This window comes from Engraulis encrasicolus, chromosome 17, assembly GCF_034702125.1.
Source record: "Engraulis encrasicolus isolate BLACKSEA-1 chromosome 17, IST_EnEncr_1.0, whole genome shotgun sequence".
Lineage (NCBI taxonomy): Eukaryota > Metazoa > Chordata > Actinopteri > Clupeiformes > Engraulidae > Engraulis > Engraulis encrasicolus.
This window is the reverse complement of record NC_085873.1, coordinates 5,904,845-5,931,958: the sequence shown is the minus strand read 5'-3', so window position 1 is coordinate 5,931,958 and position 27,114 is coordinate 5,904,845. Positions and strand designations below refer to the sequence as shown.

Below are 27,114 nucleotides of genomic sequence, written 5' to 3'. Positions count from 1 at the left end.
AAATGCCATAGGATTTCAGGTTTTTTTCCCCTTTAGATGATCGCGTCAGGTAAAAAGGCAACACTGACAGCCGGGACAAATTACATTATTTAGCCAAAATGGCTGCAGATATGGGGGGAGAAACAACAGCCAAAGAAAAAGGAGAAGGAAAAGAAAAAAACAATAACATGACAACCGACGGCTCACATATATACAGTTTACAAAAGCTCAGAAGTATTGAAATTCATAAAGTGACAGATATCCAGCTAGAGGAAATGAATACCAATATATTTTGCATACACACGCACACACAGGCTTAAAATATTTTTTTCTTTACAGTTGATAAACATATCCCACATACATACTGTAAGACACTCCATAACAACAATATTTAAAAGTAAAATGCAAATAAATTAATAATAACTACATTCCCAAATTAAAGACACACTTTTATAGTATCTCAACCGTTTGTTTCCTTCTAATAAACAATAAAAGTGTGAGTTTTAAAGAGTTTTCCTGCCTTGAAATACCGGTAGTCAAAAAAAGTGCACAAAATGGACAAAACAACAGAAATATTTGCAGATTCCAGCAAAGGTTGTTCTGAACCCTGATTGTGTGGCTAACACAACTAATAATTAAGTTAGTACAGCATAGTCAGAAATGTGCCAGAAAATTAATGACAAAAATAAAATACAAATCAAAGAAAACCCTTTTTTGTTTTTAAATTAGTTTGCCAGCTCACCTACTATGCCAGTAGTTAACTTCATGTATGTCAGGAAATCTGCCTGGATTAGACTCTGGACACAGTCTGGGACAAGTCCAAATCAACAGTCTCAAACTAAGAACGTGAGGACTCCAGGCTCTTCTATTAGATGATTTACCCCTTAACTTAACCTGGTTTATTCCTGAACCAGCTTTGTAATATAGGCCCTTTGTCTAAAACCATACAATTACAACGAATCAAAAATAAGCCACAAAGACAAGCCACACCAGCATTCCACCGACAGTTCCTCGCAGCAAAAATACACACCCTCTGAACCGAACGAATGACAACGTACTATGACAGACATACAGTACACATGAGCAGCAACTCAATTCCGATTGTAGTGTAATACAATATCTAGAAACGCCAACCCACAACACACCAGTGTTTGGTCTTTCAGAGCACTAGAACAGCAAGCTAGCTGTTAAATAACTTCACTGTTTGGTCCATTTAATAGAGTTCATTTCAACTAACTGCACACGGATGATGGCAGGATGGAAGGGGTAGAATGATTGGCCCAGTGAAGGAGAACTCAGGCACTCTTTTTAGCCACCTACAGCACACCTGGCATAGCTTTACAGAGTACGTAATTGGAAGTCCCGACTCCTGATCCATCGAGAAGCATTTGCACAACTACAGGTATGAGTAGTATTTCTTCCGCAGTATAGCTGTGTAGTGTTAATGTGTAGTGTGTGCAGCTGACAGTGTGATGGTGATGCTGCCATACCCAGGCCCCCAGCTTTTCTCCTACTGGTGTTATAAACAACATTTCCAGCTGTATTTCAGTCTCATTGTTCTAGCTCTTACATGATAGTTCGAAAAAAATGTGACCGCCTCAACGCACCACATTATGTACCATTCTTCAAGTCCTCAATAGGGTTTCCCAACATTATGTGACTTGAAAGCTGAAGGTGAAGTCGCTTAATTTTGAGTAAAACAATTAGAGAGCTTTTTATGCAAAAAAAGCCTGTGCTATGACATACATAACTGTACATGTACGTCTACATTTCTCCCTCACTTGTCCTTTTTCCCTGTCTTAGCTCCAAAAAGAAGGTCCATGCTGAGAACCACAGTCAGTTATAGCATGATACAGCATCTCTGTAGCATCTCATAAGATAACAACAAAGTTTACCATTTCGTTAGTTACAAAATTTCACCTTTTATATCCCTTCCCTTCAGCAATAGCATTCCCTTATTTTTCCAGGCAAAAAGATTTACACCCTTTTTTACCCTCGAAGTTACACATACTGAACCAACACCAGCATAAATCATATTCAAAATGTCGAAAAGAGAAAAATTTAAAGTGGGGTGAGAAAATTAGGCTAAAAGAGGCTAGAGCACAACAAGATGTTCATTCTTCACACATCATAATGTTTTTTTTTAAAGAGAGATGATAGTGGAAAAACTACAAGGTATGTAAATGGAGAGATCAAATGAAAACCACAACACCTACAGTACTGTCTGAACCTGAACTGACACATAATCCATGTACAACTCTAGGTCCTTATTTTGGCCCCCTCATGTTGAGAAGTAGCCTGTGTATGGTGCACAAATTCAAACAATACTTCTGTGAAATGACAGAATGAATTCCCACACCAGAGAATAATGAATTCCCGCACGAGAGAATATTAAACTGAAAATGTATGAAGAGTTCCAAATAGTTTGATTAGATTCTTCGCTGGTAATGTCTACTGTACAGTACAAAAATATCCTCATCCACCGACTTTGAACTACTGTAGTCGAGTGTTTTTAGTTGGGGAACCTAATCACAGCTGTATTCTAGTCTAACAGATCCTGAATATGACATCATTTAGTAAAAAAATGTGTTTGAGCAGAAGAATTTCGATTCGAACGCTTAAGAGGACTTAACCCAATAACCTATAACTGTCATTGTGGCAGTACCTCGAGTTTCCCTTTCAAATGTGTGAAAGCTCTTAGAAAATAAGAGAAGTGATCTATCCAAATGCAATAATTCCTGAATGAGAGAAAAACGAAACACATTTCTGCTACAAGATCTGATAAAACCACAAGGAGCCACTTTCCACTCACTTGAGGCATCACAGGCCAGGCCACCTTCAAGGCGGAGAAAGAAAAAGAAAAAAAACCTATGAAACTATGACCAAAAAAAGAAACTAAGACCGAAAAAAGGATTGAATGATTGTTGAGTGAAAATGTCTACAGGTTCCCTTTATCATTGTTATCAAAGTAGCCAAAAATAGTCCAATGAACTGAGAGTGTTGTGAGTGGGGGGATTGAGCAGCAGGAAGGGACGGTGAGGTACTGTATCTTGTGGATGGTTATGGTGGTGAGGCTCGTGGTTGAGGGTGGTAGTGCAATGGTGGTCAGTGATGGGCAAAATGGATTCATTAGTTACAGTCCAGTGCCACATATTCCACATGGCTTTGTTTTACCTGTCCAGTTCAATCAAGTGATCACTCAACCAGCCAATCGACTGGCTGAATTGGACGAGTAAGCTGAGTCATTTGGAATATGTGCAACTAAATTGTAATTAAACAGTACATTTTGCACATCACCTGTGGTGATGGGGGCTTGAGGGGTGGTGTGTTGGTGCTGTGCTCCAAACGCTGGTATCAACCCACTCAGAGGTGAGGTTCATGGGCACAGACAAGTAGGTAAGGTATGGTTGGGCTGAGCTGTTGGGACCATAGGAGTGATGCTAGACCACCGGACGAACACCTGGAGGTGGTTGTAGTGTTGAGGGACCAGTGGAGCAGGGTGCCTACATGGATGACAGGGGAACACAGGCAGGCAGGCAGGTAGGGAAGGAGGAGGAGGGCAGTTCTGTTAGAGATGGACCAGTTTGAGAAGTGGAAAAGAAATGGCGTCTGGGCAGAGAGGTTGTGTTGGGAGTCTAATCTGGACAGAGGTGGAGAATAAATGCGGTCTGGAAAACAAGGAGGGTGGTTCTGTTGGAGTCGGATCAGTTTGGACAACAAGGAGGGCGGCTCCCTTCGATCCGGGTCAGTTAAAAGGTGAGAAGAAATTGCACTCTGGGCAAGGAGGGCGGTTCTGTTGGGAGTCGGATCAATGTGGAGGGCTGGAGAAGAAGTGCGTTCTGGACAACAAGGAGGGCGTTTCTGTTGGAGTCGGATCAGTGTGGAGAGGTGGAGACGGGTATCCTCTCTACATGGAGAACAGGGCGTCCGCGGGGGGCCGCTCGCTCTTCTTGCCGGCACTTGGGGTGGAGGTGGCAGCAGCAGCAGCTGTGGCCGACGGTACTGAGGGCAGGTCACCACTAGGGGGCGATGGCAAGGCGGGCACCATGTCTGCAGCCTTGGCCCTCTCCTCCAGGAACTTATCGAACTCTGCAGATGGCAGATGGATTTATTACAAATAATGCATTACAGTACAGGCCCAACGTTTGGACACACCCTCTCATGCAATATATTATCTTTATTTTCATGAATACAGTTCTCACTGAAGGCATCAAAACTATGAATGAACAAATATGGAATCATGTACTTCACAGCAGTGTTAATTTCGTCAACCAGGACGATGACGAAAATTTTTCGTCAACGCCCCTTTTTCCAGTGACGATGACGAGACGATGACGAATAAAAATTGCTTGAAGAAAATAAAAAATATGACGAATTTTTTTTAATATATTTTCGTCAAGAAGACTAAGACTAGACGAAATTTACAAGCCATGGACGAATGGACATTAAAAAATAGGCCTATATATTTTTTATGTAATTTGCTATATATGATGGTTTCTTGAACTGAAGATTACGCGCTGGCACCCTGTGCGTCTCTGCAGGCAGAGCCTGGCGCAGCTCAATCAGTAGTAGTTCAGTGCGTCCAGTTCAGTTGAGTTTAGGCACTAAAACGTCCCCCAGAAAGAGTAAAAATAGCTGACGTTGAGACAAGTGTTAATTTTGAAACATGTTCAACAACCACATTGTCCATGCCGAAGACTTGTGCGTTTCTGCATCATTTTAAGAATGCTGTAGCCTAGTGGCACCGTGGCGCCAATCTTCCTCTGATGCTGTCATTTTAAACCTCCTCGAGCTCTCTTCTCCTTTCCACTTTCGCCTCCTACCCCGACATCCGTTGTCTGTTCTTTTTGTAATGTTTGCTACATTGGTTGTCTAGTTTAAGGGATGAGCGCGCTACGTGGGAAAAGTTGCTTAAGCCTAAACGGATGCACGGCTACTGTAGTTTTGATCATAAGAATCAATGTTTGAGCGATCGCTAAGGGGTTTAAATTGCGGAGATTTGAAACATGTTCCCGTCGGGGGCAACGCTATAAGGCCCAAGGAGTAGACTCCATGCGATGCGTCTTACAATAGCGTCTTCCAGACATCCCAAGTTCCAAAAACTCATTTCATGGAGATGCTTATCGACCCTCGACACCCCGACGAACAAAACAGCATTAGTGTTTAAACATTTGTATGTTCATGCCCTTTCTATCGTCCAGTCTGCATAGAACAACTGCCTACTTTTCCCCCTGGGACTTTTGCAGGGCGTCCTACGAAGTGTGGCGTAATCTGTTTGAAGTAGCCTATTCCACGCCTTTCTTTGTCTCGCATTGCCAATTGAAAAATAAACGCTAACTTGGATAGTCTAAAATCAGGAATATTTTATCTGATTCGCGGGCACCGGAGAGCCACTATCAATAGCAGGGAGACTTCTTGGGAGACTTGGGATGTCCGGACTTCCCACTGCCTGCTTTGAGTTACGCAGTCAGGTGAAGAAGAGCGTGTAGCCTACATGATCAAATTCAAAAGCAAATGATATGCGGCAGCTTCTAATGCACGAGAGAGAGAGAGAGAGAGAGAGCGAGAGAGCAAGCACGCGCAACCTGGAAGTGTGTGTGTGTGTGATGCACTTTTGCTCTATGATGTTGAAGTTACTTTTACAGAGCTAATTTTGGTGTTGGTGGAAAATAGCTGGTAACAACGTGAATATTTGCTGCAATAGGCTATCTAGAAATAATTTGTGAAATAACAATAGCCCTACTAGGTTATTCAGGCTATTTTACGCCACAATGTTGACTATGACTAAAATTTGAAATGTTGACTAAAATGACGAAAATTTGACTAAGACTAAAATGTATTTTCGTCATTAAGACTAAGACTAAGACAAAATTGAAAAAAGCTGACGAAATTAACACTGCTTCACAGAAAAGATCAATTCTAATAGTTCTCTAATAGGGATATCAGCTGTACATCAACCTGACTTCTGTACAGACACAGCTGATGGTTCCAACCCCATTAATAAGGAAATAAATTCCACTAAGTAACCCTGGCAAGGCAAACTATGCAAAAATTAAGTCTTGCCAAGATTCCTGAAGTGTAACCTTCATGTCTTAATCAAAGCTCTGCTAAATGATTAATAAATAATTACCTTCGCTGGTCACACCTTCCTCCCCTTCATCTCCTCTCTTCTCGCATGCAAAGGAGGAGGTACGAAAAAAGAAGAGTATTATTAAAATCTAAACACACAGACTTAAAACAGCTGCACAACAGCAGTACAAAATGAATCTCATCTGATGTTGAGACAGAGAGAAAGTCATCAGACAAGACATTCGCATGAATTAATGAGATTCATATTACACCACTTTAGTGTCCGGATTCTCCATTTGGAATTGTGTCACCTTGGTACCTCCAATGACACAAATTCAATGACATTGGTGGAGAACTTTAGTAGCCACAACACCATGTAGATAAAGACAACGATTACTTTCAGGCATCCCAAATTACACCACTTTACTTTAACCCAGATTCCCCCACTTCAAACTGCGTGACTTTCCACTTGGTGAGGTTAAGTGGAAACCTTCAGAAGCCATAATAATACCACACAGATTTGGACAATGATAATCTTCACCCATCCTAACCCATCCCATCACTGGCAAAACCATTCGGTTCAGTTTAAAAACGTTCCACAAAAGATTTATTCCAAGCCATGCAGAGAAATAAAGACCGTAACCAGATAGAGAGGAGGGTTAGGCTCGTTGGCAAGTGTGCATCTTTAGTTTTGCAAGTCTTTTTCCCCCTCCAATCCCCAGATGATAGCTTAAGCCCATTTTGGTTTAGACACTTGAATGGATTCTTTTATGAACGGATATGAGTCTTTCAAACTAAATCAGGGGAAAGTGCAACAAAACTGGTCCCCGTTTCCCTCACAGCTTGTCAGAAATGCAAGCAGCTGTGCGACACCTTGTCACACTGCTTTGAGTGTTCAGTTACAACAGTTCAGCAGACAACAATGTAATGGAACGGATTTTGTTTAGTTGCATCGCTGGTAGCTTGGACATGATCTTCAGTTGTTTCCTACTGTCAAATTTGACAGGCACATTTGAGCTACTAATCTACAGGTTCTTTGTATGATCATGATACATTATCATTGCAAATAAACCTCTTTGACGCCTGGTGTAGCACTGTATTCTGATTGTCTGAGGCGGCGTTTACATTGATTCCAATCACCGGATCATCGTAAAGCTTTTCCTGTCTACACAACGCCATGAAAATGTGAACATGCATTCATCAGGGCATGCGCAAGCCGGCATAAACAATTAAAATATAGTATAGTAGTATAACACGTGTAGCCCATCATCATGTCAACAGAGTTGCAGCACAAACTGCATCACCGCAACAACCAACAGCTGCTTGCAGAGCAGGCTACCAGTATTTCTCTCACATGGACAACAGCTGAGCTGATAACCTCTACTATGAAGTAATGGGCATTTAAACCATTCAAGTTTATAGTGGTGTCGTACAATAAGGCAAAGCGGCAAATAAGAGCAGAAATAGCGCCAATTCGACTTGTCCATTCCTTCAGATCAGCGAGGTAAAAAAGTCTCTCTCTCTCTCTCTCTCTTCGCGCCATGAACAAGATGAAAGTTTTATAATAGACCTGCTTCCCAGGCCTCATGATATGAGATGAGCTTAACCAAAATAAATCTCAAGATATCGTGCCAAATAGAACACGGTTCACCATTTGCAAGTTGTCACTGTGGCGATATACACTTGAAGCGACATTTCCATCACACCGACGAAATTTCCAATAACCTCTTGGGTTAAAATGTGTATTATAATGTGTAACAATAATGTAATGTAACTATGTAGCAATTACTGCCATGTCAGTTACTAATTATGTCATATAAAATGCAAAGTAACAAATTCAGCAAACATCCATTTCATTTTTTTTTTTTTTTGGTCATTTTAGTGACTTCCAGAGGGGGGAGGGTGGCAGAGCAGCGTATCCTTGGATTCCAGGCATTTATACAACGCTGGATCAGTTCCATATTGGAGTAAATATGTGGGCTCTCACAGACTCAAACTGTTCCACCTGTGGAGTTGTTTTTCAGCATTGCAATGTGCATGGACAGTGGATCCACAGTAGAAACAATACAGAAACGGTCTAATGTAAACTAGGTCTGACCTTAACCCTAACCCTAGCAGAAAGCTTTCCTTTTGGCTAATCATAAGCAAACTGCACTACAGAACGTCCATGATCTGTAGAAAATCTAAGACTGCTGTTAACAGCAACACTACGTTAGGGGTTTGCCTACTTCATTAAAAAGTTAATGAGTTAAATATGCCTCTGCAGCAATTTCTACCTTGCATTCAACGGCAATTCAAAAAAGTCTACTGTGTAGACTGGTTATTTCCAAAAACAAACCAACAAAACAAAAAAAGAATACCATTTCCTGATGAACCATCCAGTGTGAACACAGTATGTACTGCCCCGAAGTCCACTTAGTGTCATTGAGTTAGTGACAGACAAACGAGACAGAACACCTTGATTAAGTCAGAGTGTTAATGAGGGATGTGGGGATGAAAAACCAGGTTAATGAAGAGGGGGAGGGACTTGGTGAATTAATTTGCCACACAGGTGAGAAGAAACAATGGAGGTCAATGGAAAAAAGTGTGTTACAAACAGTAAAGGAAAGCAAACGGGGAGTAAAAGGGAAAACGTAAATCAAAGGGGTTGAAATCTCACCACGTCCGTACTGAGCCACTCCTCTATGTCATCCATGACAGAGGCCTGTGACAGGGGGCCCTATGACGCGGAGCCACCAGCACACACACACACACACACACACACACACACACACACACACACACACACACACACACACACACACACACACACACACACACACACACACACACACACACACACAGCCCGAGCCACAGACACACATACACACACGCACAGTCGCACGACCACGCGCGCGCACACACACACACACACACAAACGCACACATTTGTGTACACACACACACACGCACAAACGCACGCAAACGCGGTCGCAAGCGTGCATGTACGCGCACACACACACACACACACACGTACGCACCCACACACACACGTGGCCCCACACCAGCCCCCGTACACAAGTGGAAAAACAGAAAACAGAAACAAAACAAAAACAAACAGAAACAAATACAAAAACAATCGTAAATCAACTTTAAACTTAAGATTTGTGATTCTAATGAAAGTAAATGATCCATGATTAAACACACACACAGTCAAACACACACACATGCACAAGGATATTTTCAGCGTTTTCAAATCAAAAGTGATGGCCAACCTGGCTTCGGAAAATGCAACCCCGAACACACATTCTAGCCATTTCCAACCTGGCTTTATGAACTGCAGTCTATGAGCATGCATTTATGTATTTGTATTAGAGTATTGCTAATACTACTCAGAAGTGGAAGACTTAACCCGTGAAATCAAACTCGCCCTTGTGAAGTTCACAGATACAGGTACAACATTTCAGTATACTTGTACAGGTTATCTACTGTACTTGTACATCGACTGCTTTGTAGCTTATATGGAATTGCAATCTCTGAATCTTGATTGGCCATCGTCACCGTTTCAAAAAATGTATCAGTTCATGCACAACTTGAACATGGTGGGTGGAGTAACACAACAGTGGAGATGAAGATGTCTGTGAGCGCTTTCCTCTGGAGAAAAAGCAACCAAACAAACTAACCAAATGTAAAAAACAGCAACAACTGCAGGCCATGCTTTAGGCCATGCACAGGGATGATGAACATGCAGTGCTGACGGCAAACTGTCCCAAAATGCAGGCAGTGGATGCAGAGCATTTTATCCTATGCAGTGTCAGCTAGCTACTATATTTTTATTATAAATATTCAATATTTTTTTATTATTATTATGCAAAAAGAAACATTTATTTGTCTGTTCCTGTCCATGTAAGCAAAAACATTCTGGACAGAAATAGAGAGAAATACAGAGATAAATAAGGGTAGTCAGGGAAGAGAGAGAGAGAGAGAGAGAGAGAGAGAGAGAGAGAGAGAGAGAGAGAGAGAGAGAGAGAGAGAGAGAGAGAGAGAGAGAGAGAGAGAGAGAGAATGAATGAGTGAGTGAGAGAGAGATAGAGAGTGCACCAGAGAGAGAGAGAGAGTGCACGAGAGACAGACAGAGAGAGACAGAGAGAGAGAGCGAGAGAGGGCGAGAGCGAGAGAGAAAGTGTGTGTGAGTGTGAGTGTGAGTGTGAGAGAGAGAGCGAGAGAGAGCGAGAGAGAGAGAGAGAGAGAGAGAGAGAGAGAGAGAGAGCGAGCGCGAAGGGGGGGGGGTGGTGTGGGGGGGGGTGATAGAAGCTGAGAGAGGGAGGCAGGGAAATAGATAGATCATTCTACGTTTCAATAGTTCACAGAACATTAATGAGAATAATACCCAATGAGCACCAAAAACCGTTTAACCTCCCAAATGCTTAGTAAATACGACGTTTGCATAAAACAGACCATAAGAGGTTCGGGAATCAGCCACCTAACAGAATATTGTATGCAGTGCCCGGAAGCAACTAAAAGCAACTAAAAGAGGCATCTAGCCAGCCAGCACCCATTCACTCAAGCCGGGTGGCCATGGAGGAGAATCAGCCTGAATGGGCGTGATCAGCACTGCTGCTTAACCAATAGGGACTGATCAATATTAGGTAGGCGGGGACAACTATGAGGCTATCATGGCTTTGTGGTGGCCCAACATATCTGATAAAATGCAGGCCCAAAATGCACAGCACACACACACAAACAAACACACACACTAGGAACTCCCATGGAGAACCCTCTATGTCTACATTATACTGTTTGCACACACACACACACACATACACACGCACACATGCAGGTACACACACACACCAACACACACATGTGGTATGCACTCACATATGATACATGATAGCGCACACTGCACACTGCACACACAAAATCCCACACTCAAACATTTTTTTTTTCTCAGGGGAAAAACAAGAGATTTTCCCTGCGTGACATATGTGAGTGCACTCACCCCTGCATGCGTCTGTTGTCTAACCTCCAGAGTGGGGGCGGCTGTCTCGACCGCTGCCTGGGGCTCTTCAAACGGTGGCGGGGGACTGGAGGAGAGAGGGGGGAGGGGGGGAGAGTGGGGTGGAGGAGCATAACGTTTGGTTAATAGAGAGAGAGAGAGAGAGAGAGAGAGAGAGAGAGAGAGAGAGAGAGAGAGAGAGAGAGAGAGAGAGAGAGAGAGAGACACCAAGAGAAATGGAGGGAGAGAGGAGAGAGGAGAGAGAGAGAGAGAGAGAGAGAGAGAGAGACCAAGAGACATGGAGGGAGAGAGGAGAGAGGAGAGAGAGAGAGAGAAAAGTAGGGAGAGATGGCAGAAAGAAAAGAAACTGGGTGTGTGACAGAGAAAAATAAGGATAGACAGAAAGAATAGAAAACAAGGGAGCTAGACAGAGAGCGAGAGAGAGAGAGATTTAGAGAGAGAGAGAGAGAGAGAGAGAGAGAGAGCAAGATTTTGCACGAGAGAGAGAGCGAGCGAGAGAGAGAGAGAGAGAGAGAGAGAGCAAGATTTTGCACGAGAGAGAGAGCGAGCGAGAGAGAGAGAGAGAGCAAGGTTTTGCCCAAGAGAGAGAGAGAGAGAGAGAGATTTAGAGAGAGAGAGAGGGGGAGAGAGAGAGAGTAAGAAAAAGCCATAGAAAAAAAGAGAGAGTTTCCTAACAGCCAACAATACATCCTTCCCTCATCATCGATGCCTGTAGCTACAGTAGAGGCTGCATTATTGAACAGGAGAGGGAGAGCCATCCGCTACGTAGCATCTCAGGCAAGTCCAGGCCCACTTAGCCCTGACACTCACAATACAATACACCCCACAAACGCTTTCTGTGTGTAAACCATTTGAAAGTGAAGTGACAACATTGTTTCTTGTCGGGCTCTTGCAATTGTTCCAACTAGCAGTGGTACCAACTGCATGACACGGGAGCTGTACTGCCCTATGGTAAATAGAAAAAGTGTAGCAACTTCACAATGGACCTGAGGAAAACTGCCTTCATAATACAATACAATACAAAATGTATTCATATAGCACAGTATCATAACTATGAAATTGACTCAAAGCACTTTCATATACACATTCACACACCAGCTCTGGAGGCATCGGTATGGCGCCAATTGTCCGGGGGTCACATGAGAAAGTGCACATACGCGCGTGCACAGTAATAATAATCCTAAAAAAAAGATTACGCTGGAAGCCATCATAACATAGTCTAACAGTCAATCAAGCGAAAATTGCTGTTGGCATATTGTATGCCAATAGTGGTGAGACTTTTTTTGTTCTTGATGTTCTCTTATCACCTGTCTTAGTAAGTATTTGATTTACCTACAAAAGCATGAGGCTATGTAAACTAAAATAAATTAAAACTTTGCATAATTTGCAAAATCATAAATTAACCTTCCATACACAGTGAAAATACATCGTGAAAATACAGAGACGTGCATGTACAAACATGGTAAAAAAAAGGTCTGTAAAATCAAGTGTTAACCTAAAATATGAATATGTTTTTAGCATAGGGGATTAAAGCAGGTAGGGAGGTAAGCATCTCACTTATTCCGCTGTTCCGGCACGGTCCCGGTCCGGGTCTGGGCAAACATGTCAAAGTCGTCCTCCGGCTGGCTCAGGGCACTCAGAGTGCCACTTACACTGTCTCCACTCACATCTGAGAGAAGGAGAGAGAGAGAGAGAGAGAGAGAAAGAGAGAGAGAGAGAGAGAGAGAGAGAGACAGGGATGAGGGAGAGAAAGAGGGAATTTAGAAAGAGAGAGACAGAGAGAGAGAGAGAGAGAGAGAGAGAGAGAGAGAGAGAGAGAGAGAGAGAGAGAGAGAGAGAGAGAGAGAGACAGGGATGAGGGAGAGAAAGAGGGAATTTAGAAAGAGAGAGACAGAGAGAGAGGGGGGGGGTCAGAAAGAGTGAGAGAGTGCGTCACAGAGCATGAGAGAGAGAGAGAGAGAGAGAGAGAGAGAGAGAGAGAGAGAGAGAGAGAGAGAATTAAAGAGAATAAAATTAGTATCACAATTAGCCACCTGAACACTACAAATTCCAAATTTATTTCAACAAGCAAAGGTTTGTAGCTGGAGAGGGTTTGGTGGACTAGAGGTGACGGTGCAGAGAGAGAGAGAGAGAGAGAGAGAGAGAGAGAGAGAGAGAGGGCCTGCAAGTACTGTTGCCTCATTCAGTATAGAAGAGCCTCACTCAAGAAACCCAATCTTGAGGCATGAATAGACCAGACACGACTTGAGCGACTCCGGCAACTCCGGCGACACTGGCAACGGAAGTACTTGAATTTGTATTGAGTCGCTGGCGATAGAAGAGACAAAAGCGATTTGGGCGACTAGACCAGTATTTCTCAGCCTTTTTTTAGGCGAGGCACCCTTTCAATTCATGAAGAATTTCAAAGCACCCCAAACCAACAAGCCGTAACATGGCATCGCATCCGATACCACACAAGCTTAGAAAAGTAACTAATTTGTAGACGTCACATGACCTACGTTAGAAGTTGCAGCTGACTGGGGCGACCTATATTTACTTTATTGTGCGTAAATGGCAGAAGGAAGATTCCACTGACTAGCAATAACGTATCAATTTAGACAAATATGTATTACATTACATAATTTATTTATCAGCCACGATTCCGTGGCACCCCTGAGGGGGGCCCGCGGCACCCCTGTTGAGAACCACTGCTATAGAGGAAATTTGAGCGACTTATGCGACAGTTTGTAGTTGGACTTCGGTGAATATTATGCAAATGAGCTATGATGCAGTTTGGCAACAGTCGTCACAGCCAATCGTTGGAATGCCTGCATTCTGCTTTTAACTCTGGCATACTCTGTTGCTTTATTTCGCTCTTGCTGCACAGTCCTGCGATTCTCTGTCGCATCTTGTGGCTGCCGGTGTGTTCGCCCGGTTACTATGATTTAATGTAACAAGGTGAAGATGGCGTGGACTGAAACTTCCATTTGTCATGCTATCCCCTTAACTCACTGTAGGAGTTTGCTTTCAAGGTTGTCCCTTGTACTTGTACCCATGAACTATACCTAGTCGAATTCACCTGAGTGCTTAATGCTATCTAACGTTGAGCACACTTGTTTAAAAAAAACAAAACATTTGATCCTTTCTCACCCAGTGTTGCCAGCTTGGAGGAGAGGGAGGCTGGGGATGCGGATCGGACCGGGGTGGAGATGGAGGCGGGCAGAGCGGAGGGCGGCAGCTGTGCTGGGGCTGAAGCTGTAGGTGGGGCTGGAGTTGGGGCTGGGGCTGGGGCTGGGGATGGGGCTGGGGGCGGCGTGGAGCTGACCATCAGGGTAGCCACAGAGGGCGAGCCGGGGCCCAGGTCTATTAGGTTATCCTCCGTAGCCTCACTCAGCACCTGAGGATGGCACAGACACACACACACACACACGGATAACATACACACAAACACGTACGCACAGTGACAGAGAAGCACACAGACACGGACACATACACACACACACAAACACACACAAACATGTATACACAAAGACACATTAGGGGTAGCAACCCAAAATGAGAGATTGGGACATTTTACTGGATGCTGGGTGGGGGGGTGTAGGGTAGTGGTGGGGGGTTGTACACCGGAAATTCAGTAATAGATTTACCGCACCTTACATCCAATTAAACTTAAGCTAAGTAGTACGCAAAATGAGTAGTCAAAATGTGTGGCCGCTTTTGAGATCAACGTCAAGGACAAACAAAAATAAAATATGAATCCATATGTTGCTCCAGTCAGGAAAAAATATGCTCCAACATCACCAGTGTCAGACCAAAAGTTTTGTGTATTTATATTTCTCTTGGCTTAACATGTTTTTACCCTCATGGTTTTTTTTTGGTCGTTTCCTAGCTTTGGGGAAAATACCCTTTTCAGCCAAAAGACCTTCAGCCAGCCCTCTGTGGTCAGGTTAAGTGATCTTTGTGTTTTCCTTGCACATATGGGCAACATACATAGCCTGTACTTTTGTTCCCTAAGAGGGAAGAATGCGGACATTACATTTTTTTTTTACATCGAAGCAAGTGGCGAAAGCTGCAATATGCCTGGCCACAAACAAACACTCATAAAGACACAGCGTGAGATTTCCTAAATGTAAATGTCCAGAAATGTCGATGGTACAATGATATAAGAGTAAAGTGCAAGATATCCAATTGTAGACTCAAGGGCAGTTGTTCCGTCGTTATACGGGGCTAAAAAATGTCCCCCTCAGCCAAATGAGACAAGCGGCGAGAGAAATGGCAGGCGTATACTGACTAAGCTGAATGCCTGTGCAGACTACGCCAACTAGAGAGACCGTGTGGAACCCACCCCTCGAGTATATGGTTGGTGACAAGCAGAGGTGGACAAAAGTTAAAGTGGAAAGGGTGACACTTCTTCGTAGCCCCTTATCATGCACTGTCCCACCACCGGGACACTGTAATAGTCACTGAAAAAAACATAGTACACTTCTATGACAGTGCACTGGGCCTTCAGTAATACATTACAACTTGGTCGTTGCCATTCTGTTAACAGCCAATTTATATAACAGGGCAGTGTGTTAAAGGGTTTAGGGTTTCTTTAAAAAAAAATAAAAAACATCTACATGTACCAACATGTACTTTTACGTACTTACACTGCGCATACCTAATCCTAACCCTGTGCTTTATGTCTTTCCCCTTGCACTTCTTTAGCTGTTATATCATCAGTGGAAGTTGAATTTTTCAGAGGCAGTAAAATGTGAAAAAGAGTTAAAAAAAAAAGTGAAAAGTAGCACCATGAGTACAGCGAAGCGTTTCATCTGGTTGCGTGAATGAGTGATGAGAATTAAGATGGTGACGACGATGAGGATGAAGGCAACATAAACATAAACATAAACACTAACAAGGGCAGGCTGGGGTTGGGGGGCGGCGGTGATGGAATGGATTTGGATTTCAGGCAGCATAACGACACTGGAGCTGTAGGGAAAGTTTTGAAACCAGGACTCTGTTTCTCGACAGTGTCGTTGCAAACCAGTTAGCAACTTAGTAAGTTCCCAAAGGGAAACTGCATTGCAACCAAGTAAGTTGCTAACTTAGTTAGCAACGACACTGTGGAGAAATGCATCCCTGGTCTCTCTAATAAACCAAATGTGTTCTCTGACCGAAACACCAATGAGCGAGACTCAATGGTGAGGCAGTCAGAGGATACGCCCACAAAAAGCCAAGTGGTGGCAATCCATGAAAGGAAGTACTGGGACTGGAGTTGGGGGTGAAGGGCTGAGTCTCAATATCCCTCCTTCAGTCGTTTCCTCCGGCCTCCTTACCTTTGTGGCGACCTTCCTCCAATGGAGACAACTAAGAAGGAATCGAGGAATCAAGGATGGAGGAATCAAGTGCCGCGTGCAGCCTCAATTCTACAGCATCTCACCTCCCTCCTCCATCCTCTTCCTCTCGCCCTTTTGCTGTATTGCAACGACCTTCGTGAAGTGAGGTGTGAGGCCAAAGGATGGAGGAAGGAGCTGGAGGAGGGATATTGGGTTCCAGCTAACGGCATAGCATAACTATCTGCTAGCCGTACGCAGGGATGTAAGCAAGGGCAGGCGGTGGAGGTGACGGCGGTGACTTACGATCGAAACATGCGGTATGGAGCAAAGCATTGTGGGCATGGATGGGGTGGGCGCATGTGTCATATCTCAGGTTCAGAAAGTATAACGTTTCCCACAAACACAATTGATCCAGCTCTTACTCAGTATCCAATCAGTACTCAAGGCAGCAGAGCTACTTAGGGGTGCGTTTCTTGACAGCGTCGTTGCTATCCAAGTTAGCAGCTTAATTGGTTGCAATGCAATTTTCCAATTGGCACCCTACTAAGTTGATAAGTGGTTAGCAACAACGCTTTCGAGAAACGGGGTCCAGTTCAGTGCCCGTGTTAGAAGGAAAACGTGGCAAGGATTTTACACTTTCTGAACCTGGGATTGAGACAGCTGACAGGGGTGGGGGGCGGTCGGGGTTGCCCATACAACCATTAAGCCATGTTTCGACATTGCATCGCGGGAACATTCCATAAGCATTCACTACTAACAGTATTTCTTTTCTCTCATACTTGCCTCCCTCAGCTAGCAATGGCAAAAAAGGAAACAGAAAAATCAACAACCAAAGACGAAAAACGAAAAACAAAAAACCAACACCATGAATATTCACAGCATGCCATCATGAACGCCCCCAATGTCTTGAGTCGGGGCATGGTGCAAAATCTTCACAATCGTATATATATACACACAGACAAACACATGTCCAAGAAGCAGACGACAGCAATGGTGATGGGACATGAGAGAGACAAGCAACACAAGAGACACGACAATGAGAGATATGGGGGTTAGTGAAGGCGAAGGAGACCTTGAATGTGGAAAGGCTGATCAATGAGTAAAGAACTCAGGGAGGTACTGGGCATGTAACATGCCTGAAACCCCATGCACTGCCTTATATGACTGGTGACGCAACACTAAAGTAGGCCTAATTGTCCCTCTTCAGCCACCATACTAGATAGGACGCACAACTGTCACTCGTACAGAACTGCAGAAACATGCCCAGCTCATTTTAAATTTTGTGTCTACAACAAAATCCATGGAGGGAATGCATGGATGGAAGCAGAGCAAATTCAGGTGTGTTCGCTCTATTACACCTTCATGAAAATATTATTTTGAGTGTTATTTTAAAAAAGTAAAACTGCTTAGAGTTGCATTATGTGTGTGGGTCAACAATAGATACACGCATGGCAGTGATGATATACAGCAAAGTGAACTTAATGATTCCTGACTGCAAGCTACAGGAAGAGTGGACGAGCCTGGTACTTACTCCGTTGTTGATTCCCTGGGCAGTTCGGCCGGAACGGAACCTTTCGTATCTGATGTAAGAGCACAATGTACGCACACACACGAGTGCGAGCGCACACACACATGCAGACACACACACACACACGCACGCACGCGCGCACGCGCACGCACACGCGCACACGCACACGCACACGCACACGCACACGCACACGCACACGCACACGCACACGCACACACACACACACACACACACACACACACACACACACACACACACGTTTAGAAACTGGAATTGAAAAAGATAATCCCTCATTTTGTAACTCTGGAGAGAGTTGGCAGTGGCCCCAAACAAGTTTCTGGTGACTGTGTGCAAAGCAGACCCAGACCTACACAAAATCTCTACTCAAATATAGCAATGACAAATGTAACTTTTTCAGTAATACATTACAGACTATGTGTTGACACAAGGATTATAAAACGCTGTCCCACTGCACCTGTCTCTGACTAGGTGTGTGTGAGTGTGTGTACGCAGTGTTTGTGTGAGTGTATGCGCACAGTGTGTGTGTTGGCACGGACGCATATGGTGTGATGGTGGTGTGGTGGTCTGTGTCGACAGCAATCATTTTGAATCTGAGGAAAAGTTTGTAGGGCCAAAAGGACAAGTAAGTTGAAAATATTGTGTGAATGCACTCGCGTGCATATGCTGCCACCCTTCATATCTGAGCAAGTTGTTAGCTCGTTGTTGATGCGAGTGTGTTTGTGCTTGTGTGTGTGTGTGTGTGTGTGTGTGTGTGTGTGTGTGTGTGTGTGTGTGTGTGTGTGTGTGTGTGTGTGTGTGTGTGTGTGTGTGTGTGTGTGTGTGCGCACATGTGCTACAGCAGTGGTTTTCAACTTTTTTTTAGCCAAGGCACAACTTTGGCGAGTACGAAACGCCAAGGCACACCAATTGTAAATGTTAACTGATAATAAAACCCTATTGCCTGCAAGGTACATTCATTCTATAATGTCCCATGACAGTACCTCTCGTATCTGAGGAAGATGTTGTTGAGGTCGTCGTTAACGTGCAGCAGCTCCTCTGTGACTTCTTCGTTGGACACGCGAGAGATGAGCTCCACGATGCGCTGCTGCATCGCCCTGCACGTGCGGTTTAGCTCCTACAACACGCACAAACACACACACACACACACAGGGGGCAGAGAGAGGAGAGCAGGAGAGAGAAACATAGACATGGGAGAGAAGGAGAGAGAGAGAAATACAGACAGATAGACAGATAGATAGATAGATAGATAGATAGAGAGAGAGAGAGAGAGAGAGAGAGAGAGAGAGAGAGAGAGAGAGAGAGAGAGAGAGAGGAGAAACAAAAGGAGAGGAGTGATTAGAGAGGGAAGAAGAGAAAGAGAAGAAGACATTGAATGCCATAGTGGAACTGTGCAAAATTACACATTACATTCCATGTAATACACTGCCTCACAAATTAATTCCCTTTAAATGATGCATTACTTCACTCAGCCAAACTACCACTGGGCTAGGGGATGGACTGCCAGCAGTGTTTCATGCCAGCCATGTATTTACTAGCAGTGTTGCGCCATCTGGTGGAGAAGACGGGGACAGCTGACGCCACCTTCTATCAGTTCTTTGCATCATGTTTTACCAAAGACAACAGATTACTACAGATTAAGATCTAGACAGCATCTCTGTAATCCAGTTGGTTCCCAAACAGGGGGTCGGGACCCCTGTTGGGGGTGACTGAGGTACCGAAGGGTGGTCGCGGACAAAAGGGGCATTGCATGAAAACGGGACAGCCACAGGTTAACAGCCAACAGCTAACATAATTCCATTATTTGGTAAGTAACAGTATCACTTGTATGGTTTCAAGATGTATTAGCTGTCCCGTGGATTTCTAGCAATATTCCCGGATAAACTATTGATGGGAAATCTAGCAATATTAATGGACAATAAAATGGCTTAGGCAATAAATACGGCTAGATTTTCCATTCATATTCGAAAATGTGCAAAAATCCAAATCCAAAAGGGGGTCCCTGCTGAAAAAGTTTGGTAACAACCACTGCTGTAATCTGGTCCTTCACCACATGAAGATAGGAAGACAAACAGCAGGCTTGGGGCTTGTTTTTAAACAGCCGTGTGGCTTAAAGAAATGTGTTCTGTGCAGTCACAGTTTTGGATAAATCTCGTCCAAGTGTCACATACCACACTGGACCCACCCATGTGGTAATGGGGGCAAGATAATATTCCAAAAACGGCGGTCAGTACTTCGTAGTGCAAGACTGAAACCGCTAACCACCTTTCACTTCTTCTTCGTAGGGGTGTCACAATATGTGAGTGAGTGTGAAGGGAGGGGCAGAAAAGGGATCATTTCAACGATGACGTGGTGCCCTCTCCCATCTCATTTAACTCAAGCGGAGGTGTAAAATTAGATTAATTCCACAAATGCTGCGGTATCGCGTTAAGTGCCAATAACTTCCATGCACAGTGAAACTATGTGGTGGAGAGTTACCTGCAAGAGTTCATGATCGGAGGGGTCCTCTTGGCCTGGAACCATCTCCGTCAGCATCTCCGACATCACCTTGATGTTGCCCCGCACAATATCCAACTCGCTGCGCAGCCGGCATATCTGCAAGAGTGTGTGTAATGAGAGAGAGAGAGAGAGAGAGAGAGAGAGAGAGAGCGAGAGAGAGAGAGAGACGGGGCGTGTGTGCGTGTGTGCGTGTGTGAGTAGACAAGCAAACACACCCAGGGTTGAAGTCCAGCGCTTTCGAGCGATATACAGAGTAGAGCACATTGGCAGGACAAATTGCTTCATCTATTTTTAATACCCCTTCATCTCAATCACTCAAGTGCTGACCAAAATCCCCTTTCAATTACAGAGAGTGGCCTGACAGTTGTTTAACCAAAATGAATTTAACATCTCAACTTACTTAAAAAAATCTGAAAGGCTCTAACAAAGTCTAACTAATGCTAGTCCAAGCCCTTACTGTATCATGAAGGTGTTACTACTGTGAATAAAAAAAAGAGTACCGTATAAAATACTAGAATGTGAAACCGTACCTGTTCAGGGTTGGGGGTGATGGGGCCGGCCATGTGCAGGTTGGGAACCTGGGGGGCGCCGGAGTGTGGTGGCGGGGCAGCGCTGAAGGGGGGTGCGGCAGGAGTGGGGTGAGGCTGAGGCTTGGGCTGCGGCGCGCCCGAGAACTTGTGCAGTAATTGGTCTCCCTCAGGTGCCGTCTGTAGCTATGTGTGTGTGTGTGTGTGTGTGTGTGTGTGTGTGTGTGTGTGTGTGTGTGTGTGTGTGTGTGTGTGTGTGTGTGTGTGTGTGTGTGTGTGTGTGTGGGACAGGACAAAAGACACAAAACAAAAAGTAAGCACACGCTCTGTGAGTTACGCAGGCTCTCGAGCCATTTTGCAAATTCACCCAAAAACTCATTACAACTTTATAGCATGTCAGCAAAAAAAGCCTACATTACACTTTTGTTTTTCCTCCCAAACAATGTCCTTCCCCTTGATCAATCCCCCTTGTTTTCTTGAAATATTCGAGCCGGTCTCTCATGCATTATTCAAATGGCTAAGCACGGTCAGAGAATCAGAGCGTCAAATACATCTGCGTCCTGGACCTTGTTACAGAGATGAACTGCCGCGTTTCTAGACAGCTCTCTCGTTACACATGGCCCAGTAGCACACATATTTATTACGGCACAACATGCAGCGTGAGTCTGGCAATTTCACCATATCAGCCAAAATCTCTGGTCAGTCACGCAGCAGCGAAATGATGCTGTAATGCAGCCTGCGGTTGAGAAGTAGTTATGACTATGTTGCATAGGCCCTTACGTGACGAGCAGCGTGGAAAGGAGGCCGTTATGATGAGCGATTAACACATGTAGCCTTTACCCTCCTCCTTATTTTATTAATTGTTGCATTACATATTGTCCTTTGCTTTTTCTTTTAACAGGCAAATTACACTGCCTGGGTGTGTATAAAACCTGCATATAAATGTGCCATGTCATTATCACTGTCTGATGTTGATGTTAACTCAACCCTGTGGTTTCAAGAGGCAGCACGTAAACACACAGAGTATATACCCTATACACAACGCAAATAAATACAACCGTAGACAAGAAATAACCCAAATAAACAACATTTAGTTTTGTCACATGAACCATCAAATTGTTACAATTGTTGGCTTGACTAATTGCCCTAACAGCACTAGTGTAGTCTAATTGACGTGAATTGACTTAAATGATTTACCCACATAAATAACACAAAACGATTCAGTCATCAAGTGGATCATCAAATCATTGACAATTGTTGGTTGTCTATTTGCACAGCCCTAGTGCATGGTATTTGATGCAATTATACAGAAATGAATTCCCTCTCCTGAGCGAACTTGATGACGAAACGCGAAACATGTTGTTGGCTCGTAAGAAAAAAAAAAGTCTGTCGAGTCAAGCAGTGTGCTGGGGCCCATCTTATATATTTTGAAGTAATTAACGTGACTTGACTCACCCACAAATAAATACAACCATATAAACAACACAAATAAACAATTCATAGTCTTATCGTGTGGAGGATCATCAAATCGTTGCAACAGTTGGTTTGACTGATCGCACAGCCCTAGCACAGTATTACAGTTAGCAGATTACAGTTAGCAGTTGCTTTGTTTTGCTTGCTTACTTACCCGTTGCGGCGTGTGGATGGGAGACAGAGACTCCAGCTCTGACCTAGGGAACTCGACTCCTTTCCTCTTGAGCTCCTCGTAGACATGCACCACACCTGTCAGGTCGGGGCTGCTTCTGAACGCGTCCGCCCAGGCCTGCGTGGATGGAGGGATGGATGGAGGGATGGGGGGATGGATGGATGGATGAATGGATGGATGGATGGGGGTGGGCAACAGCAAAAAAGGCAGAGAAAGCATGCATGTCAGTAATGCAGCTGCTGGACCCAACAGACGAGAGCTGAAAAGAAATAACGTAGTTCCGCAACACTAATCTATGCTACGAAAAGTCTAATAGCACGTTTCGGACAATCAGATCAAGTAGAAAAGCAATCAGGTGAAGTCTGAAAAATGAATGAATGAATAAATGAATTAATGCTTTATGTCCACACGTGTATCAAAACACATGACATGCGAGACAATACACAGGCAAGACACTAACCAACAATTCATTAATTGTAAAAACAAACAAACAAAAAACAAACAAAAAAAACACACACCTCAATAAAAATTGAATAAAACTAAAATTGAAAACATATTCTAGCCATTTCACCATTGTGCCAATTAAACAGATACATTTTGGCCATAGCACAAACACTAACGTCTTTAATGCATTTAAACCTTGTGCAGCCTCCAAAGATGGTGCATAGATGCACAACTGAGCCATATTCTGTTTTGCAAAACAGCCAATATCTGTTTTTTAGCACAGTTTTTTTTAGCACTGTTTTAAATTGTGTATTCCTCATTGAGTTGTCCTCTATTCCTCATTGTGTTAACATTGTTTCTGTATATCATGTTGATGCATTCATTCTGATCTTCCCACATTGGAGTCAATGAAGTGCAACCAGTGTAACAATAACAATAAGCCTGAGTCTGTTGAATAAAGTTATATATATAATTATATATATATAATAACAACAATAAAACAATATATCAATAAGCAAACCAAGCCATCAATCAATCCATTCATAGGCTGGCTAGATGCAATCTTAAGCCAGGTCCAAATTACTACAGCTACACCTAAGAGCACAACTAGCACAACCAGTATGTTACACTACCATGTAATTACAGTGTAGATAAGGTACCTGCTCGTACATCTGACTGCCACTAATTATATGCATGCCTCTTTCAACCCATATCACTTGGCCCTTGCCTTAACCCTATCTGGTAAGATACACACCCTCACAGACATTCAACCCATGGATGTGCACAGTTACAACATGCACTGACGCAATATTCAGTGATTCCCGTCCCAAGGTAGTGGCTTCAGAAACGTCACGTCATAGCAGCTTATCGTCACCATATCATTACAGGGCTTACAAGGTGCCTGTTAGCATATCCCTTCCACCTGCCTAATGCCACAAATGACATGCGTGACACAAACGTGGTGCACAGCGGTGTAGTCTACTTTTTTGAAGTGGGTATACTGTATATTCCAGCATTTGTTGAAGTGGGTATACTGTATATATTTATGCTATTCTAAACAATGGACCAATCAATTTGAAGTGGGTATACTGAAGCCCCTAAAATTTAGAAGTGGGTATACTCCGTATACCTGCGTTCTACGTAGACTACACCAGTGGTGGTGCAGTAATATAATGGTGTAGTGGTGGCCGTGTGGCATCTTTCATGTTTGCAGCAAAAACAAGCACAAGCATGGAGCCTGGTTTGGCTTGGTGCTTGGCACGAGATAAGCAATATCAGTTAAAGGTCTCTTGTATACAAGTACACACACAGCAAGGGCTTTCTGGCCGTCCTTGAGTGACTCCCAAAACAGAGGCCGTCAGATGCAGTAGATTAGCAGCACACCTGAGACCCGTCCGGCAGCACAGGTAAGCCGAGCAGCGGCAGCAGCAGGCAGGTAACCTGAGCTCACCTGGGCTCGCAGTGGGAGGACCGCCTCAGGCCACACACACACACACGCCTAAGCAACTAGCGGTCCCCTTGGCAACAAGGGCATCAGGTGACAAACAGGTAGCCCGGCAGCCGGCCGGGAAAAAAAAAACATGAAGAGAGTGGGTTGTGATCACTGCCACTGACAAGACGTCATCTCTTTTGACCGACCCAGTATGTTAACAGGGGAAGAGATACTGTATGTGTACTAGGGGTGGAGGCTGTAAAGCTAGACTGTGTAGTTTCCGCCTTTGGTGGTTGGTTAGAGGAGGACTTAATTCAAACCAACTTGCTTAGAGTAGGGTGGCAATAGCCCATATGGCGGAGAGGCAAAATCAGAAGCACCTTTTACACTGTAGTAAGGCGATGATGACCCACTGAAACAATTTTGGCATCAGTGTTTTATGGTTGACAACTGCAAGTACTTAGTGCTGCTTGAGTGAGGTACAGTAAGCTCTCGACTAAAATGTGAACCGTAGAGGGAACATGCACCAAGAGAATGACCGAGTGCAGTACCTGAATGAGCGCGAGCACTTTGTCTTGCACGATGGCGGGAGGGTTGTTCTTGGGTGAAATTATTTTCACAAGGACGCCATCGATGAAGTCACGCGTCGTGACAAGGGCGTGAAATCGATAACCGCAGTTCTTCACACATGTCTCCAGGACCTGAAACAAGGAAATTGTTTGCATAAATGACAAAATGTCTTGCTGGAAAGAATGTCTTCCATGGTCCTTCACAGTCCACAGTTAAACATTACCCAAAAATCAATTCTGATGCAGACTTACCATTGTCAGTATCATGTTCATGCAAAGAAGCCTACACTAAGATCTCCTTTGCATAAAATATGCATAAGATGAAAACAAGCATTCAGGCCATTAGTATCATACCGTTAATGTCAGCATCACTTCTCTGTAGTTCTTGTTTCCATTTAATCTCTTTTTGACAGCTCTCATGGCATCTTTTGGCCTGCACAACCATTGGGAAACATTCAAAGGTAAAGCAGGTTATCTATACATCCAACCCTTTATCATGCAGCTTGGATGCCTTTGCTCTGTCACAGTGTTGTGTGTTTCAATAACATTCACTCTTATCAAAGCAGCAATACTTGCAAGAGCAAAAGTCAATACCCACACATCATACAACAGGCACTATATGATTTACGATATATCAAATACATTGCATCTGTCTGCAACAAGCCCGTCATCCCACTCACTCACCCATCCTCTGTTTCATTGATGATGTCACATATTTCCATGTTCAGTGTCCAATCCTCGCTCTGGAGAGAGCCATCGGTGGCCTTTTCTGTGACACAAAGACAACACACTTATCTTATTTCACGTCTTTTCAAGGTTCCAACTGCCTGCCAGGCGTTTGCGAAATATTTGCACAATCTTTCATTCAAGGTGCATGCGATTAGACCTCTACCCATACAGCTCGTGTAAGGGCCATTGGAAGAAGAAAGCCAGATTATCTGCATTCATTGGAGAAATATTCTTTCGTGGCGGTGTCTGGTTAAGAAGGGGCTCGTTCAGGTTTAAATGTAGGTGTTATGTCATTCATTGAGTTTACCATCTCACTGACCAATGTGTTAACGCTCAAGTGGACTGATGGCTGTAGTTCTACATCGCAGTAGCCTGCCATACTTTCCCTATGCACCCAAGCTGATGTGGCGTCGTAGGCGCATCTTACGTGGTAGACACTTGGCATTCATAAAATAATTTGACAGCAACAACACAGAAAGAGTTGGTCCCAATAACAGGTCATCTGATGATATTAGCCGACGGCTAGTGGTAGCAGGCAAACATGAGCAGGCAAATATTTATCGTTGACAAGCTAACGTGCTATGACATATTGATGGGTCTTTCACAGACAACACTCTTTCTGTGGTTCCATTTCAACGAGGCGGCTTACATGCGGACGGCACCTCTTTCGCAATCTAGACAAACGATGCTTCCACGGATTAATTAACGTGGAACTAGAGCTGGGAAGCTTAAGTGGCGACAGAAATTGGTGTTGACGTAAGATAGACATAGCTGGACTGCTAACCAGCTAGCAAGCTAATCTGTAGTCTTCCAAAGGTGCCCGGGCTGATCAACAAGCTAATTAAATGGCGAATCTCCAGAAAACAATAACGCAGACTGGTTAATTGTCACAGTGTCACTGCAATATGATGTAATGTAACATACCAATACATTGCCCCACCGGAGTGCTATATGGGTTTCCCAGTAAGAACTCCATCTTGACAACAAACCAACTCACGGTTCAGAATGAAGAAAACCGTGCAGTCACGCCTCTGTAGCGATTTGATTGGACAGAATTCCCTACAATCCCTCAGGATTAGACCATGGTCATGTCCATCACTTGATTACTTTGAATGGGGTTGCATTAATATTTTCCCCCTTTAACACACTGTATGTGGTCTTCTTAGTTAAAGTGACAGAAAGAGGGGCATTACAAATATTTTTTTGTACAAAACTTGGTTACATCACAGGGTGTGCCACAATTCCTGATAATAAAGCATTTTACAGCATTTCTGAGACACACCCTTTTAAACACAGTCAAAACAAATAACTGGGCGTGTGTGCAAGTAATTCCAGATTTTGCAATGTTAATGGTCAACACAGAAATCCCAAGCATTAGA

At 43.9% G+C, this 27,114-nt stretch overlaps 1 protein-coding gene across 3 annotated transcripts; it reads right to left on the bottom strand.

Annotated features, from left to right (window-relative positions):
- Positions 1-240: 240 nt before the first annotated feature.
- Positions 241-26,734, bottom strand: tom1l2 (target of myb1 like 2 membrane trafficking protein). Of its 3 annotated transcripts, none has more exons than XM_063221640.1 (15): positions 26,660-26,734; positions 25,691-25,775; positions 25,361-25,439; positions 24,989-25,138; positions 22,544-22,678; positions 20,920-21,102; positions 20,369-20,485; positions 18,874-19,007; positions 17,876-17,924; positions 14,177-14,423; positions 12,605-12,716; positions 11,030-11,114; positions 8,708-8,767; positions 6,110-6,146; positions 241-4,068 (listed from the first exon to the last, which is right to left on the bottom strand). In XM_063221640.1, exons 1-15 carry the CDS (start codon positions 26,709-26,711, stop codon positions 3,887-3,889), a joined length of 1,707 nt encoding a protein of 568 aa, XP_063077710.1. In that variant the 5' UTR covers positions 26,712-26,734; the 3' UTR covers positions 241-3,886. The 3 variants fall into 3 exon arrangements, with proteins under 3 accessions (XP_063077710.1, XP_063077711.1, XP_063077712.1); XM_063221641.1 differs by having other exon boundaries at positions 11,054-11,114; XM_063221642.1 differs by lacking the exon at positions 8,708-8,767.
- Between the last annotated feature and the right edge of the window lie 380 nt (positions 26,735-27,114).

Coding starts and splice junctions, on each gene's coding strand:
- tom1l2 (XM_063221640.1), bottom strand. CDS start 26,711: ATGGAGTTCTTACTGGGAAACCCATATAGCACTCCGGTGGGGCAATGT. Junction 25,139..25,360: donor AAGTGATGCTGACATTAACG/GTATGATACTAA, acceptor TCCTTGTTTCAG/GTCCTGGAGACATGTGTGAA. Junction 6,147..8,707: donor AGTGGCTCAGTACGGACGTG/GTGAGATTTCAA, acceptor GCATGCGAGAAG/AGAGGAGATGAAGGGGAGGA.